The 13,833-nt window shown below is 44.4% G+C and overlaps 1 protein-coding gene across 2 annotated transcripts in view; it reads right to left on the bottom strand.

Annotated features, from left to right (window-relative positions):
* SLC12A1 (solute carrier family 12 member 1) overlaps positions 1-13,833 on the bottom strand; it is a 76,127-nt gene that overhangs the window by 44,181 nt on the left and 18,113 nt on the right. For both annotated transcript variants that reach the window (XM_083411909.1, XM_083411908.1), the window contains 6 exons: positions 13,028-13,167; positions 12,479-12,589; positions 8,822-8,933; positions 6,219-6,346; positions 3,169-3,253; positions 832-983 (listed from right to left, as the gene is read on the bottom strand). In XM_083411909.1, coding sequence (XP_083268035.1) covers positions 832-983; positions 3,169-3,253; positions 6,219-6,346; positions 8,822-8,933; positions 12,479-12,589; positions 13,028-13,167 — 728 coding nt within the window. The remainder of the gene's footprint in view (positions 1-831; positions 984-3,168; positions 3,254-6,218; positions 6,347-8,821; positions 8,934-12,478; positions 12,590-13,027; positions 13,168-13,833) is intronic.

The raw sequence follows: 13,833 nt of genomic DNA, 5'->3' as shown, positions 1-13,833 counted from the left end.
GGTGGCGCTGTGGGTTAAACCACAGAGCCTAGGACTTGCTGATCAGAAGGTCGGCGGTTCGAATCCTCGCGACGGGGTGAGTTCCCGTTTCTCGGTCCCTGCTCCTGCCAACCTAGCAGTTTGAAAGCACGTCAAAGTGCAAGTAGATAAATAGGTACCGCTCCGGCGGGAAGGTAAACGGTATTTCTGTGCACTGCTCTGGTTCGCCAGAAGTGGCTTAGTCATGCTGGCCACTTGACCCGGAAGCTGTACACCAGCTCCCTCGGCCAATAAAATGAGATAGCGCCGCAACCCCAGAGTCGGCCATGACTGGACCTAATGGTCAGGGGTCCCTTTACCTTTACCTTTATGATTTTATACCACTACTAGCTGTACATTTCTATCCCACCTTTGCTCCAAGGAGGTCAAGGTGGCACACGTGGTTCTGTCCTCTCTCCATTTTACTTTCCCAACAACCCTGCGAGGTAAGTTATGCTGAGACATAATGACTGGCCCAAGGCATCCCAGGGAGCTCCATGGCTAAGAGGGGATTTCTGCCACCCTGGCTCTCATATGCTACAGTTCTGCTTCCTGACCTTTTAGGTAAGCTGGTATGTAAAACACTGTCCAGGTATGTTAATTGCCACATCAACAGCAGAATGGATTGACTCTCATTTCAGGTCATGTATCTTAGCTGGGGTGTTAATAGAGATATTGCAAAACCACACAATACACTCTGCTGTGTGGTTACGCTTGTGTTCGTTTGTGTTATTATATATATAGTATGCAGCTTTCTGGGTTGTACAACACACATATGATTATACCAATTGCATAATTAGAGCTCTTTTGAACCTGGAAATTATTCATCAGCCCATAATCACATGTCTGGGTTTTACAGCTGGAGAAATCATAGCCCAGGGCACAAGCAGATGATCCATTGCAATTCATTCCGGAAACAACTGTATCATTGACGTTCCCCGTAGCATCACGTACGACACAAGCAGCTGTGGAAACAACAGCATATTATTATTTCCCTCCCTTGTGACAGGGGGAGAATACTTTCACCGTGCCGCGTAGATCTTCAATTGCTTAATGCTTTCCCACCTCTATCATCTTGGGGCGGTAGGGTGCCGTTTCCTTCTGATCACTGTGAATAATGCCACTATTCATTAAAGCGGCGTTATTACTGCTCTACGTTTTGTGCTCAAGCCCAGTGTACATTCAACAAATTAGGACATGTGTGAAATTTGGAAATGCCCAGTGCCTGACCCACACGGGTTTACTTAACCTTAAGTGGCATTTTCAGAACCTGAAAGGTAGTGGGGATCGTAGACTTATGAGACAGAAGATTGTGAGAATGATAGAAAGTTCTATCATGTAGCATGTTCTGCTATACTTTAAAAATAGTGCAGATAGCTTGCCCTCATGCCACTAATTTCACAAAGCAACTATAATGGGCTCCAGGTATCAGATACACAACCTAATGAGAACATAACAGCATCCGAAGTTCCCTGCTGGATCAGGCCAGGGCAACATCCTGTTCTCACAGTGGCCGACAAGATGCCCATGGGAAGCCTGCAAGTGGGATCCAGGTGCAATAGCACCCTTCTCTCCTGTGGTTTCCAGCAACTGGTATTCAGAAGACTGTCTCCAACAGTGGAGCATAGTCATTGTGGTCAGCAGCCACTGAATGTCTCATGGAGCCAATGTGAGCTCAGTCTTCAGAGCCCTCTTCAGGCATGGAAAGGAGATGGGAGTGCACAGCATCTCACCTTCCAATAGGCAGTGTAAAGACTCTGGATTGGCTGGGTCAGGTAGATTCCAGGAGCCTGGCCTTCTGACCTTGGCTGTCACCCTCATGCCCTGCTTAGTAGAGGTAAAGGGACCCCTGACCATCAGGTCCAGTCATGACCGACTCTGGGGTTGCAGTGCTCATCTTGCTTTATTGCCCAAGGGAGCCAGCGTACAGCTTCTGGTTCATGTGGCCAGCATGACTAAGCCGCTTCTGGCAAACCAGAGCAGCGCACGGAAACGCCGTTTACCTTCCCACCAGAGCGGTACCTATTTATCTACTTGCACTTTGATGTGCTTTCGAACTGCTAGGTTGGCAGGAGCAAGGACCGAGCAACGGGAGCTCACCCCGTCGCAGGGATTCGAACCACCGACCTTCTAATCGGCAAGTCCTAGGCTCTGTGGTTTAACCTACAGCGCCACCCGCATCCCACTCATGTCTTGCTTGGATGGCTTTAAAAGAGGATTAGGCAAATTCATGGAGGAGATGGCTATCAGTGGCTGCTAACCATGATTGCTATGTTCAAGTTCCACTGTCAGAGGCAGTATGCATCAGAATACCAATTGCTGGAAACTACAGGGAAAGGTGGAGAGCGTTATTGCACTCAGGTTCTGCTTGCGAGCTTCCCACAGGCATCTGTCTGGCCACTGTGTGAACAGGACGCTAGATTAGATGGGCCTTTGATCTGATCCAGCAATGCTCTTCTTACTTATGTCTGGTCAACAGAGCAGGGACTCCTGCTAGCTGCTCTACAGGCTGCAGCTCAAACCACCAGCATTAACAGGGAAGACTTGTAAGCTGGAAGACTTTTATCCCAAGACTGGATTCAAATACAGCTGCTCTCAGTTCTTCCTGGCTGTGCAAGTAGCCAGCTGATCCGGCCTTGTGGAAAATTATCTTCCCTCCTTTCAAAGATGGCAATCAGCTAGTCCTTGAGAAAACCAGAACCGGTTTCTCTTGTCTTATCAACACATCTGATTGCCCTAATGGCAGTGATGCAAACAGGAAGAGGCAAGATGAAGGAGAACTGTTCTTTGACAGTATTTTTCCTAACTCGTTCTGATGGCGCTTGTAGTTTTCCGTAAGCCAAGCTCTCCATATGATGAAGTCACAAGTTCAACACAGTGGAATAGTTCAACTCCTTGAAATTTTCCTAGAAAAGTAGCCTCTTTAGCTATTTGTGAATCCATAGTTGATCCAATTCTATGCAGTGAAATGAGGAATGTTGTTTTCAAGTTTGTGTTTTTACTTACGAATAGACATCTGTTTTACTATATAGAAAATCCATAAGATAAACAAATAATGAGGGTAAGTGATGATCTGAGCACAAGACTTTAAACGTACCTAAGACTATTAATTACTTTGGATTAGAATGCAAACATATGCTTCTTATTTACCTGCACAGATTGCTACACCTACATAAGCAATCGTTGTAACCAGAATGGCCAGCATTGTTCCTTTGGGTATAGCAGCTTGTGGATCCTAGAATATTACAATAGAAAGACTGCAATGAATAGTCATTAAATACACACACACACACACACACACACACACAGGGTTGCATATCCTCTGCATGTTTGCGTTCACAAACAATTCTGTTACAGAATTTAAGTACTTTTAAAAAAAAAAATATGTTACTTGTCCTTGGGATAATGTGACAATAAGTCTAAAATTGTGTAGGTAATTTGGAGATTTTGTGCAGGGATGTTTTATATGGACATGGTTAATGTGCTGTTTAATGGGCATAGTTGAGCATAATTAGGGGAAGGGCAGTAGCTCAGCTGCAGAACATCTGCTTTGCATGCAGAAGGTCCCATGTTTCCAGTGGTGTAATGGTTCAGCGCATCTGGCTGTTAACCAGAAGGTTGGTGGTTCAAGCCTACCCCGGCAGTGCTTTTTTTCTAAAAAAATATTTAGGAGTACTCTCATTTTGACTCAAGAAAATCACCATTTTATAGTTCAAACTGGGGAAAATAAATACAATAAATGGACAAAAATACAAGGATTCACAAAATGTTTAGGGGTATGTGTACCCATGCGTACCCCTAGGAAAAAAGCACTGGTACTAGGACTGGGCAGTTTCAGCTTCCAAGCTTTTTGACTCTGGCGTAAACTACAAACCAATCATTTTTAAGAAACCCAAGTGAGATTTCCTACCTGAAAGCCTGCCAGTCAGTGTAGACAACACTGAGATAGATGGACCAGTGGCCCGACTCATAAAAAGGCAACTTCTTATGCTCTTCCTATGTTTCCTGCACTGAGTGGATTTAATGAAAACTGGGGCTGGGGGGAATAGAGGTCAAAAAGGGAAGCCCACCAACTTCCTCCCAAGCCATGCAGGTAACATATTTTGTATGTTTAGATTACCTAAACACTGATGGAAACCTGGCACTGCCTAAAAGCAGTAAGGCATAAGGATACGTGCGGAAATGACATTCAGATTTCCACCCGCATTTTTGCTCCCCATGTTGCTACCCGCGTGACTTAACTTGAAAGGTTGTAAGTCCTGTATTTGTCAATGTGGGCTGCAGTTTCCGGAGTCAACATGTGACTGTAAGAATCAACCGCTTTCATCATTTAATAGAAAGGCGCCCAGATGCCGTTCCCTAAAGGCTTAGAATGCAGAAGCACAAAGAGTGGGAAAATGTATTTATAACCAAATAGGAGTAAAATAAAAAAGGGGGGGCGAAATGGCTTGCATCTTAGATGTTTCTGTGCTTGCACCAAAAAAACTTTTACAGTATATGATACTAGGCAAGTGCTAGCTAGTTAGCTCTTCATGCAAATCACCTTGTAGTAATGTAAAACATAGCTGTGTGAAGGACAAGCCTGAAATAAAAGGACTGATCCTTTTGCTAAGCCTAACCCAAGCCACTTTGGAGAAAGAAACACTGCATTTCCCTCTAGGGCCTCCAGTTGTAAATTTGAAGTCCGCCGCATGTAGAGTTTTTATGAATTAGCAAAGCTGTGGTAATAGGAATTACATAGCTCATTTCGATGTGCAGTACCCTGATAATGGGTCCATTAATATTCTGCTTCTAGAGTTAGTGAAGTGGCCTTTTAAATTTCATAGTCCGTTTCTGGAAGACAAATGTAGTTAAATCTGTGTAGCTGGCTGTTTCTTCAGACAATACAAGTGGGGTGCTTAGCTTAGAGGGTCCAGAAATATGTGCAGAAATTGTCTGCTTTGCACCTCTGCCCTGAATTGTTTGTGGGAAAGCCAGACAACATTTGCTATTTATTGAACGCTCATTCTGGTTTGTTTGTGGAGAGGTTAGATGACATTGTGTCAATGAAGTGTTATCCTACACTCCCCAGTGGCATTTTCCCATCACTTTCCTTATCACAAAAAAGTCTCGTCATTGGGGGAAGTGGGTTTGTTGCACATGAGCTCCAAATCAACACTAATTGTGCATTTTCCAGCATGTGACTAGAAGCGGCTGGAGGATGGATGGTGACTAACAGATTGAGGTTGAATCCTGACAAGACAGAAGTACTGGTTAGGGGGGACGGGGCAGGCAGGTGTGGAGGACTCCCTGGTCCTGAATGGGGTAACTGTGCCCCAGAGAGACCGGGTGTGCAGCCTGGGAGTCATTTTGGACTCACAGCTGTCCATGGAGGTGCAGGTCAATTCTGTGTCCAGGGCAGCCATCTGGTACACAGGCTGAGACCCTACCTGCCCGCAAACTGTCTCAACAAAGTAGTGCAGGCTCTAGTTATCTCCCACTTGGACTATGGCAATGCACTCTATGTGGGACTACCTTTGAAGGTGAACCGGAAACTACAACTAATCCAGAATGTGGCAGCCAGACTGGTGACTGGGAGTGGCTGCCGAGACCACATAGCACCAGTCCTGAAAGACCTACATTGGTTCCCAGTACGTTTCCGAGCACAATTCAAAGTGTTGGTGCTGACCTTTAAAGCCCTAAACAGCCTTGGCCCAGTATACCTGAAGGAGCATCTCCACCCCCCCATCATTCTGCCCAGACACTGAGGTCCAGCTCCAAGGGCCTTCTGGCGGTTTCCTCACTGCGAGAAGTGAAGCTACAGGAAACCAGGCAGAGGCCCTTCTCGGTAGTGGCTCCCACCCTGTGGAACGCCCTCCCATCAGATGTCAAGGAAATAAACAACTATCTGACTTTTAGAAGACATCTGAAGGCAGCCCTGTTTAGGGAAGTTTTTAATGTTTGATTTTATTTTTAATATTCTGTTGGGAGCCACCCAGAGCTGCTGGGGAAATCCAGCCAGATGGGTGGGGTATAAGTAATAAAATTATTATTAGTGTTTTTATTATTCTATCCCTCCTGAAAATAGTAGTGGTGAGGAAACAGCCCTAAGTTCCAAAGGTGTTGTACCCATTTTGCCAGGAAGCATGCAAGCGGAAGTTCTAGATGTTGGACATTCTAGATGTTGCAACTCAGCTTGCAGAACAGGGGCTTGTGCCTACCTCCAAGTCTCCAGAGATATTGGCTCCTGCAAGAATTCCAGTGGCTGCAGGGAAAAAAATGGCAAACACAGAGAAAAACCCTTCGTCGCCTCTGAAATCTGGTCCGAAGTTTTCTGCAAATATGGAGGCTGCAAAGGCAAAGTGAAAAATCACAGTGAAGTTTCGAGGCTGTGTCACTGACTGATATTCTATATCTTGCAGAACCCCCTTTCGGTCTCTGTCTTGTATATTGGGCAGGGGGGACATTTGGCCCTCCAGACTGAATGGTTTATGTCTTGTATTTCTATGCCGCTTTTCATTCAAATGGATCTCAAAGCGGCTTACAACCAATAAATAACCATAACATAATAAAAACATAATAGCACATCGCGAATACAGCATACATCATATAAAATAATTAAGAAATTATCAATAAAACAGTTGCAATCTATTAAAAAAAAACTTAACAAAACAGCAACTATACAATAAGCTAAACCTCACAATCATGGCAAGTCATGTGATTAACAAATCGATGCAGCATTTAGAATCTATAAAACAATTTTAAAAACATTAACAAAATAGGAATTAAAATATAAGCTAGGCCCTAAGATGTTAAAGGGACGCGGGTGGCGCTGTGGGTTAAACCACAGAGCCTAGGACTTGCCGATCAGAAGGTGGCGGTTCGAATCCCTGCGACGGGGTGAGCTCCCGTTGCTCGGTCCCAGCTCCTGCCAACCTAGCAGTTCGAAAGCACATCAAAGTGCAAGTAGATAAATAGGTACCGCTCCAGCGGGAAGGTAAACGGCGTTTCCGTGCGCTGCTCTGGTTTGCCAGAAGCGGCTTAGTCATGCTGGCCACATGACCCGGAAGCTGTACGCCGGCTCCCTCGGCCAATAAAGTGAGATGAGCGCCGCAACCCCAGAGTCGGTCATGACTGGACCTAATGGTCAGGGGTCCCTTTACCTTTTAAGATGTTTAGTTCAGATGTTGCGGAACTAAAACAATGAGCTGATGGTAGTTCGGTAACATTTGGGGGGCCTAAGTTTCCCCTCCCATGTGGTATAAGAAGTCTAGGCTCCCCTGATTCATTGAGAAGCCACGATTTGTGGTGGTATGTGGCATAGGGGGAGGAACAGCAGACTTCACTCTGTGTGGCTGAGCATGTTTCGGTATGCATCGCCTAGCTGCTGGGGCTGCCGAGTCTACTTAGGAAGAAGATCTAATTTGTCTATGGCCAGGAAGTCACCTAGCTATGGCTCTGCATATGTCCACAAGCAAAAATGACCAAGACCGCCTGCCGCATAGATCCTCCTGATTGGATAAGAGTCTGAAAACTTCCTGTGCAGTCATCATGTAATGGAAATTTGTATTTAGTCTGCATCTATAAAATATGACGTTTTTCTAAGTGTTAAAGTTAAAGGGACCCCTGACCATTAGGTCCAATAGTGGCCGACTCTGGGGTTGCGGCGCTCATCTTGCTTTATTGGCCGAGGGAGCCGGCGTACAGCTTCCGGGTCATGTGGCCAGCATGACTAAGCAGCTTCTGGCAAACCAGAGCAGTGCACGGAAACGCCATTTACCTTCCCGCTGGAGCAGTACCTGTTTATCTACTTGTACTTTGACGTGCTTTCGAACTGCTAGGTGGGCAGGAGCAGGGACTGAAGAACGGGAGCTCACCCCGTCACGGGGATTCGAACCGCCGACCTTCTGATCCGCAAGTCCTAGGCTCTGTGGTTTAACCCACAGCGCCACCTGCATCCCTCTGTTGAGGCTATTATTGATTATTTTTGTCATGGAAAATTTAATTGCTTTATTCTCTTTGTAAACTGCTCTGAAGATTTTTTTTACAATCAAGTAAATATATATTTTATGAAATAAAATACATGGATAAATTTGCTGGTGGTTGGTTTGTGCATTGCACAATCTAGAGGCCTAGATGCAATGCAGTAGGCACCAGGTTGTCACTGATGAACACAGAGGCAGGTAAATAAAATGCAAAAGCACAGCTGGTTATTGTTTTCAAGTCAGTTACTTGGGTGCAAGCTTATGCCCAGTATATAGGTAAAGGTAAAGGTAAAGGTAAAAGACCCCTGGACAGTTAAGTCCAGTCAAAGGTGACTTTACCTTTACCCAGTATACAGAATATGCCTCATGCAATTACTTTATGTAAGATGCTAATATAGTCCCTGGGATACTGCCAGGGAGACAAAGTCCATCATGACTCCACGTCGTCTCCGGACATCCATTGATCTCCCGTAGACACGCAGTATCATCAATTAGCGACACGAGCTCCAGAAATAGCTTGCCACATTCCAGAGCCAATGCACACTCTATCAGCAGATAACGCACAGCGAAAGATGCACCCAGGAGAGCATTATTTACAAGTTTATTTCTGCGTTGATCAGAACAAAGAAAAACATGACTGCCTGCTTCAGTGTTCCGGCAGAGAGAGAGAAGAAAACAAAGACACAACAGAAACATCCTGTGAAACAGGAAATGCACAGGCTGTGACACAAACATCCTGCTCCCTTTTAAGGTGGAACGGAAATATCCTAACAGTATGTCAGTACTCAGTACTGTTTGCTGCAGGAGCTCTGCTTTTCTGCTGAAAAAGAAACACTTGCCTTGATAATTGAAAAAACCTCTAGCCTTCTTCTCATTGTTGCTTGGAATGACGGTTCCAATGAAGAAATTTGCAATAGCAGCAAGAAGGATAAATAGAAGAATAACTTGGGCCTGTAAAGCCAAGTTAAGAAATTATTTTTGGTAGAGGACTTGCGTTCAACATTTGCTTTTCATAAGCTACTTCATGATATTTGTACAGCTTAAAAAAGTTGGGAGCCAAAACACTAAAAAGAGAGTTAGTCACATTTTTAAAAGTCTCATTAATTTCAGTAGGTGCTAAGGATGAGGAATATTTTCAGCAGCGTGGCACAAAGAGTCTCTCCCATACTCAACTCTTTGACTTCCTGGCTGGTAATTGCAAAGGCTGGCACAAGTAACAGGAAGTGGGAATCTGTGATTTGCATACCCTCCAATATTTCTTCAATGAAAATAGGGACGTCGCATTCCATAATGATAATTTTACTATTTATAACCCACACATCTTACTGGATTGCCCCTGTCACTCTGGGCAGCTTCCAACATATATAAAAACACAATTTAACATTATAAAAAAACTTTCCTATACAGGATTGCCTTCAGATGGCTTGGAAGTCAAATAACTCCATACCTTCCAACATTCATCCAAAGAAAATAGGGACATCCTACCATTCCTGCCAACATTTCTCTAGTGAAAATAGGAACATCCTAAGGAAAAGTGGGACATTTGGGGATCAAATCAGAAACCAGGGTGGCTTCTCTAAATGAGGGACATCCCTGAAAAATAGGTGTAATGATTTCTGGCAGGAAAGCAAGTCCTGATAAGAAGTAATGACTCTGGCAATTTTATGTATGTTTATTTACAGAAAGACACATCCAGAGCCCGGCTTCTCGCCTGCTCACATTTACATTTGTTGGTCAGTCTGAAGTTTTGCCCGTCCCACAGCAGGAAGGACACCAGACTACCACCTTTCCCCTCTTGCCCTTTTGTTGCCTTCTGATTTTATCCAGATGCCTAGAACGGGGACTGAAAGGCTCCCCCTCCTCCCCACTTTCACTTGACACAGACTCAGACCTCTGCTTATCTGCTGGTTGCCTAGCAACACTCTGGCCGCCTTCCAACTCTCCCTCTCCTTGAGAGCTAATAGAGCCTTCTCCGGAAAGGGGGGTCGAACTGCGCTTGCTCGATTCTGTCAGCTAGTTCTCATCTGCAGAGTCAGTCCCTCGTTCACTTAGTTCAATCTCTGAGTCTAACTCATCCCCTGTGCTCTGGGGGGCCACATCTCTACTCCTCGTAGCAAGTGGTAGCTGTGCGGTGTGTGTTTGTGATCTGGAATGAGGCTGTGGTGTGGGAGAGGAGCCTGGAGCCTTTCCCCAATCACCCTCTCAAAGCTGCTCCTTGCCCCATCATGGGAAAGGGACAGCACCTAAGTTTATCCCAATCAAATAAACAACTCCAACCACGGATCCCTGCCATGTGGTCTAGCTAGTCTGATTAGATGTTTCAATGCATTGAAACAAGCAGCACTAAAATGAATGGTGGTGCATAAGAACATAGCCAAATGCCTGTCGGAAGCATGTACCCAACAGCAGTCTCCCCTCCTTCTGTTTATAGCAACTGGTATTCAAAGGCAGTGGATCTAGAACATAGCATTCACGGCAAATAGATGTTGATAGCCTTCACTAATCTAATTTTAAAGCTATTCAAGTTGGTTGCCATCATTGCTTCCAGTGGCAGTGAGTTCCACAGTTTAACTACGCACTGCACAGAGAAATATTTTCTTTTCTCTATCCTGAATCTTCTGATGCTCGGCTTCATTGGATTGACAGGAGTTCTAGCATTATGAGAAAGGGAGAAAAACATCCCAGGCATAGGCAAACTCTGGCCCTCCAGATGTTTGGGACTACAACTCCCATCATCCCTAGCTAACAGGACCAGTGGTCAGGGATGGTGAGAATTGTAGTCCCAAACATCTGGAGGGCTGGAGTTTACCTATGCCTGTCCTACCCCCTTCTCTATAAAATTCTATCATGTTATGTCTTCCTCTCCTTTTCTCTAAACCGAAAAGTCCCAATGCTGCAACCTTTCCTGTTGTCCCTTTGTGCATTTTTCTACCACATTCCTTTTCATTGGGTGGAGGTTTGCTTGTGTGTGTGTGTGCGCGTGTGTGCATGCGCTACTTCGGTTCTTGAACGTCTCCGTTGACAAACATTTCGGAACCCGGATGCCGAAAACCCAGAAGTCAATGTTTCTGTTTTTGAGTGAGCCTTGGAAGTCAAACATCCTGCTGAAATGGAATACTCAGGATGAAACAGTAAAATCCGCTATGATTAAATGGGCACAAGATGTTGGTCATAATATAATGATGGCTGACTGGGAACAGTTATGGACCACTGGTATGAAATTCATGGCATCTAATGCCTTAAGAGAGAATATTATGAAAATGATATACAGGTGGTACATGACACCAGTCAAGCTAGCAAAAATCTATCATTTGCCTGATAATAAGTGTTGGAAATGTAAAGAAACTGAAGGCACTTTTTTTCACCTTTGGTGGACGTGCCCAAGGATTAAGACCTTCTGGGAAATGATCTATAATGAAATGAAAAGGGTGTTTAAATACACCTTCCCGAAGAAACCAGAGGCCTTTCTCCTGGGCATGGTCGGCCAACAGGTGCGAAAGAAGGATAGAACCTTTTTTATGTATGCCACAACAGCAGCAAGAATACTTATTGCACAGTATTGGAAGACACAAGAACTACCCACCCTGGAAGAATGGCAGATGAAGGTGATGGACTACATGGAATGGCAGAAATGACCGGCAGAATCAGAGACCAGGGAGAAGAGACGGTGGAAGAAGATTGGAAAAAATTTAAAGAATATCTACAGAAATATTATAAGATCAATGAATGTTAGATGACATCGGATTGAATGTAAAAGGTTATTAGTAATAAAGTGGTGAAGGAGCATAGAGATTTCAAAGGTCAAAAGTTGTAAAGATTAAAAGGTTTAATATATAAAGACATCAGGGAGATTAAGAGATATCAGTATTAAGATATTAAGAATAAGATAAAGATTGGTTTAAGATAGAGGGAAGGGATTTGCTGATCAAATACAAGATCTGGAATACAGTGAGGGGAGGCGTGGGGAAGTCTGGGAAATAAGTAAATGCAAGGAATATTATGAAGTTGGAATTGTTTTTATTTGTTTTCTCTCTCTCTCTTTTCTTTTTTGCATTGTTGTTTTTTGTTGTTTTATACTTTTGTATTTTTGTATTCTTTTGCTGTTGTTCTCTTATTTATGTAAAAACTCCAATAAAAAATATTATAAAAAAAGGAAGTCAAACATCTTCCACTGATTTTCTCAATGAATTTGCAGAGAGCCCTTTGCGCCTCGGTTTCTGAACGTTTCGAAAGTCAAATGGTCTTCCAGAACGGATTACATTCAAGAACCGAGGTACCACTCTGTGTGTGTGTGTGTGTGTGTGCGCATATGTATGTGTGTGTGTGCGCGCACACACACATATCTTTGATATTGGATGGGGTATTTGTGCATTTTGTACCTATATCTTAGTAAAAACGGGCCGTCGACACAAGACTCTGCAGCAAAACCACCTTGGCTTCCACAAAATCTGAGCATTCGCCTTCTCTAAACAGCTTTAATATTGAGAATGTTTTACCTTGGCTTCCCATTCCATACCCGCCACAGAAATGCCCAAAAGAAGGACTACTGTTATAGCACCAATTATTCGGATGTCGTTGGTTGCATCAACCATGATTGCGTTGCTGTTCTGGGGGGAGGAAAGAGTGAGAAAGAAATGATTAAGGATATAGTTTCTGCAAGATAGTTTCTGGCAGCAACATAAAGCAGAAGGCAATGACTAAAGAGGGATTCTGTACATTCCATGGGTAATGAGCCCTGAGTTTCACATTTCTTATGACGGTTGAGCCTCTGTCGTCAAGGTTATTGGCTTGCTAATTAGAACCCTAATTCCCTTTAGTAATTTCGGAACTCTTAACAGCCCTGTAAGAAACATTTCTTTGACCTGGTAGTAGTGGAGGAAAAGCTTATAAATTAGAATTTATGACACATTTAGGGAGTTCTAATTCATGAATAAGGTTGCCGCTTAACACATTTATTAGACCTATGATCGTTATTTATTTTTTTAAAAAAGTTGTTAGCCAAGGTTCCCTTGCATAACCGCATGTAAAGTCTTGCCAGCACGTACCTTGAGCAGCTCCACGACGGTTTCTGCAAATCCAACGACGTACATGGCTACTGCCACGGCATTGGCAAAGGCAAAGATTAGACCAATGGAGCCCCCAAACTCAGGTCCTAAACTTCTGGAGATGAGGTAGTAAGCGCCACCTGTCAACACAGAAAAGAGATTCTTTGAGCACATTAACAGAGCTGCCCAAGAAATTTGGGGCTCCCCAGTTAGCGCCACATATACAAAGGATCTCCTGCCTAGTTGCAGAGGGTACAACTCCTATATTGCACACTCTCCATTGTATGCGATTGGAGATTTCAACCTTGGGCATCATCAGCTATGATGTTGCAAAGGATCCTGGGAGTATCTCTCGGGTTACAAGCTGCTTTGTTGCCCCCTTCCTAAGAGTATTGCTGCCCCATACTAATGCAACTCAAGCTGTTGGGCTAGTTCTACATGTGACACCCAGGGATGGGGACAGTGGCGTAGCGTGGGGGGTGCAGGGGGGGCCGGCCGCACCCGGCGCAACATCTGGGGGTTAGGGTTAGGGGGCGCAAATCCACGGGTTAGGGGGTGCAAATTACTTGCCTTGCCCCGGGTGCTGACAACCCACGCTACGCCACTGGATGGGGAAGCTGTTTTTGGACTCCAGATGTTTTTGAACTTCAGTTCCCAGCAGCCCCAAGCAAGCTATCCCGTGGTCAAGCATGATGGGAGTGGTAGTCTGACAAGAACTGAAGGGTCTTTGATTCCCCTGCCCTAAAACAACTTATCCAGATTGTAACCTTGTGGGTTATATAAGCTTGCTGCTTTCTCAGTCTGTC

This window comes from Podarcis tiliguerta (assembly GCF_965153285.1).
Source record: "Podarcis tiliguerta genome assembly, chromosome: 14".
Classification (NCBI taxonomy): Eukaryota; Metazoa; Chordata; class Lepidosauria; order Squamata; family Lacertidae; genus Podarcis; species Podarcis tiliguerta.
The sequence above is the reverse complement of the archived record's forward strand: the minus strand, read 5'-3'. Positions and strand labels throughout refer to the sequence as shown.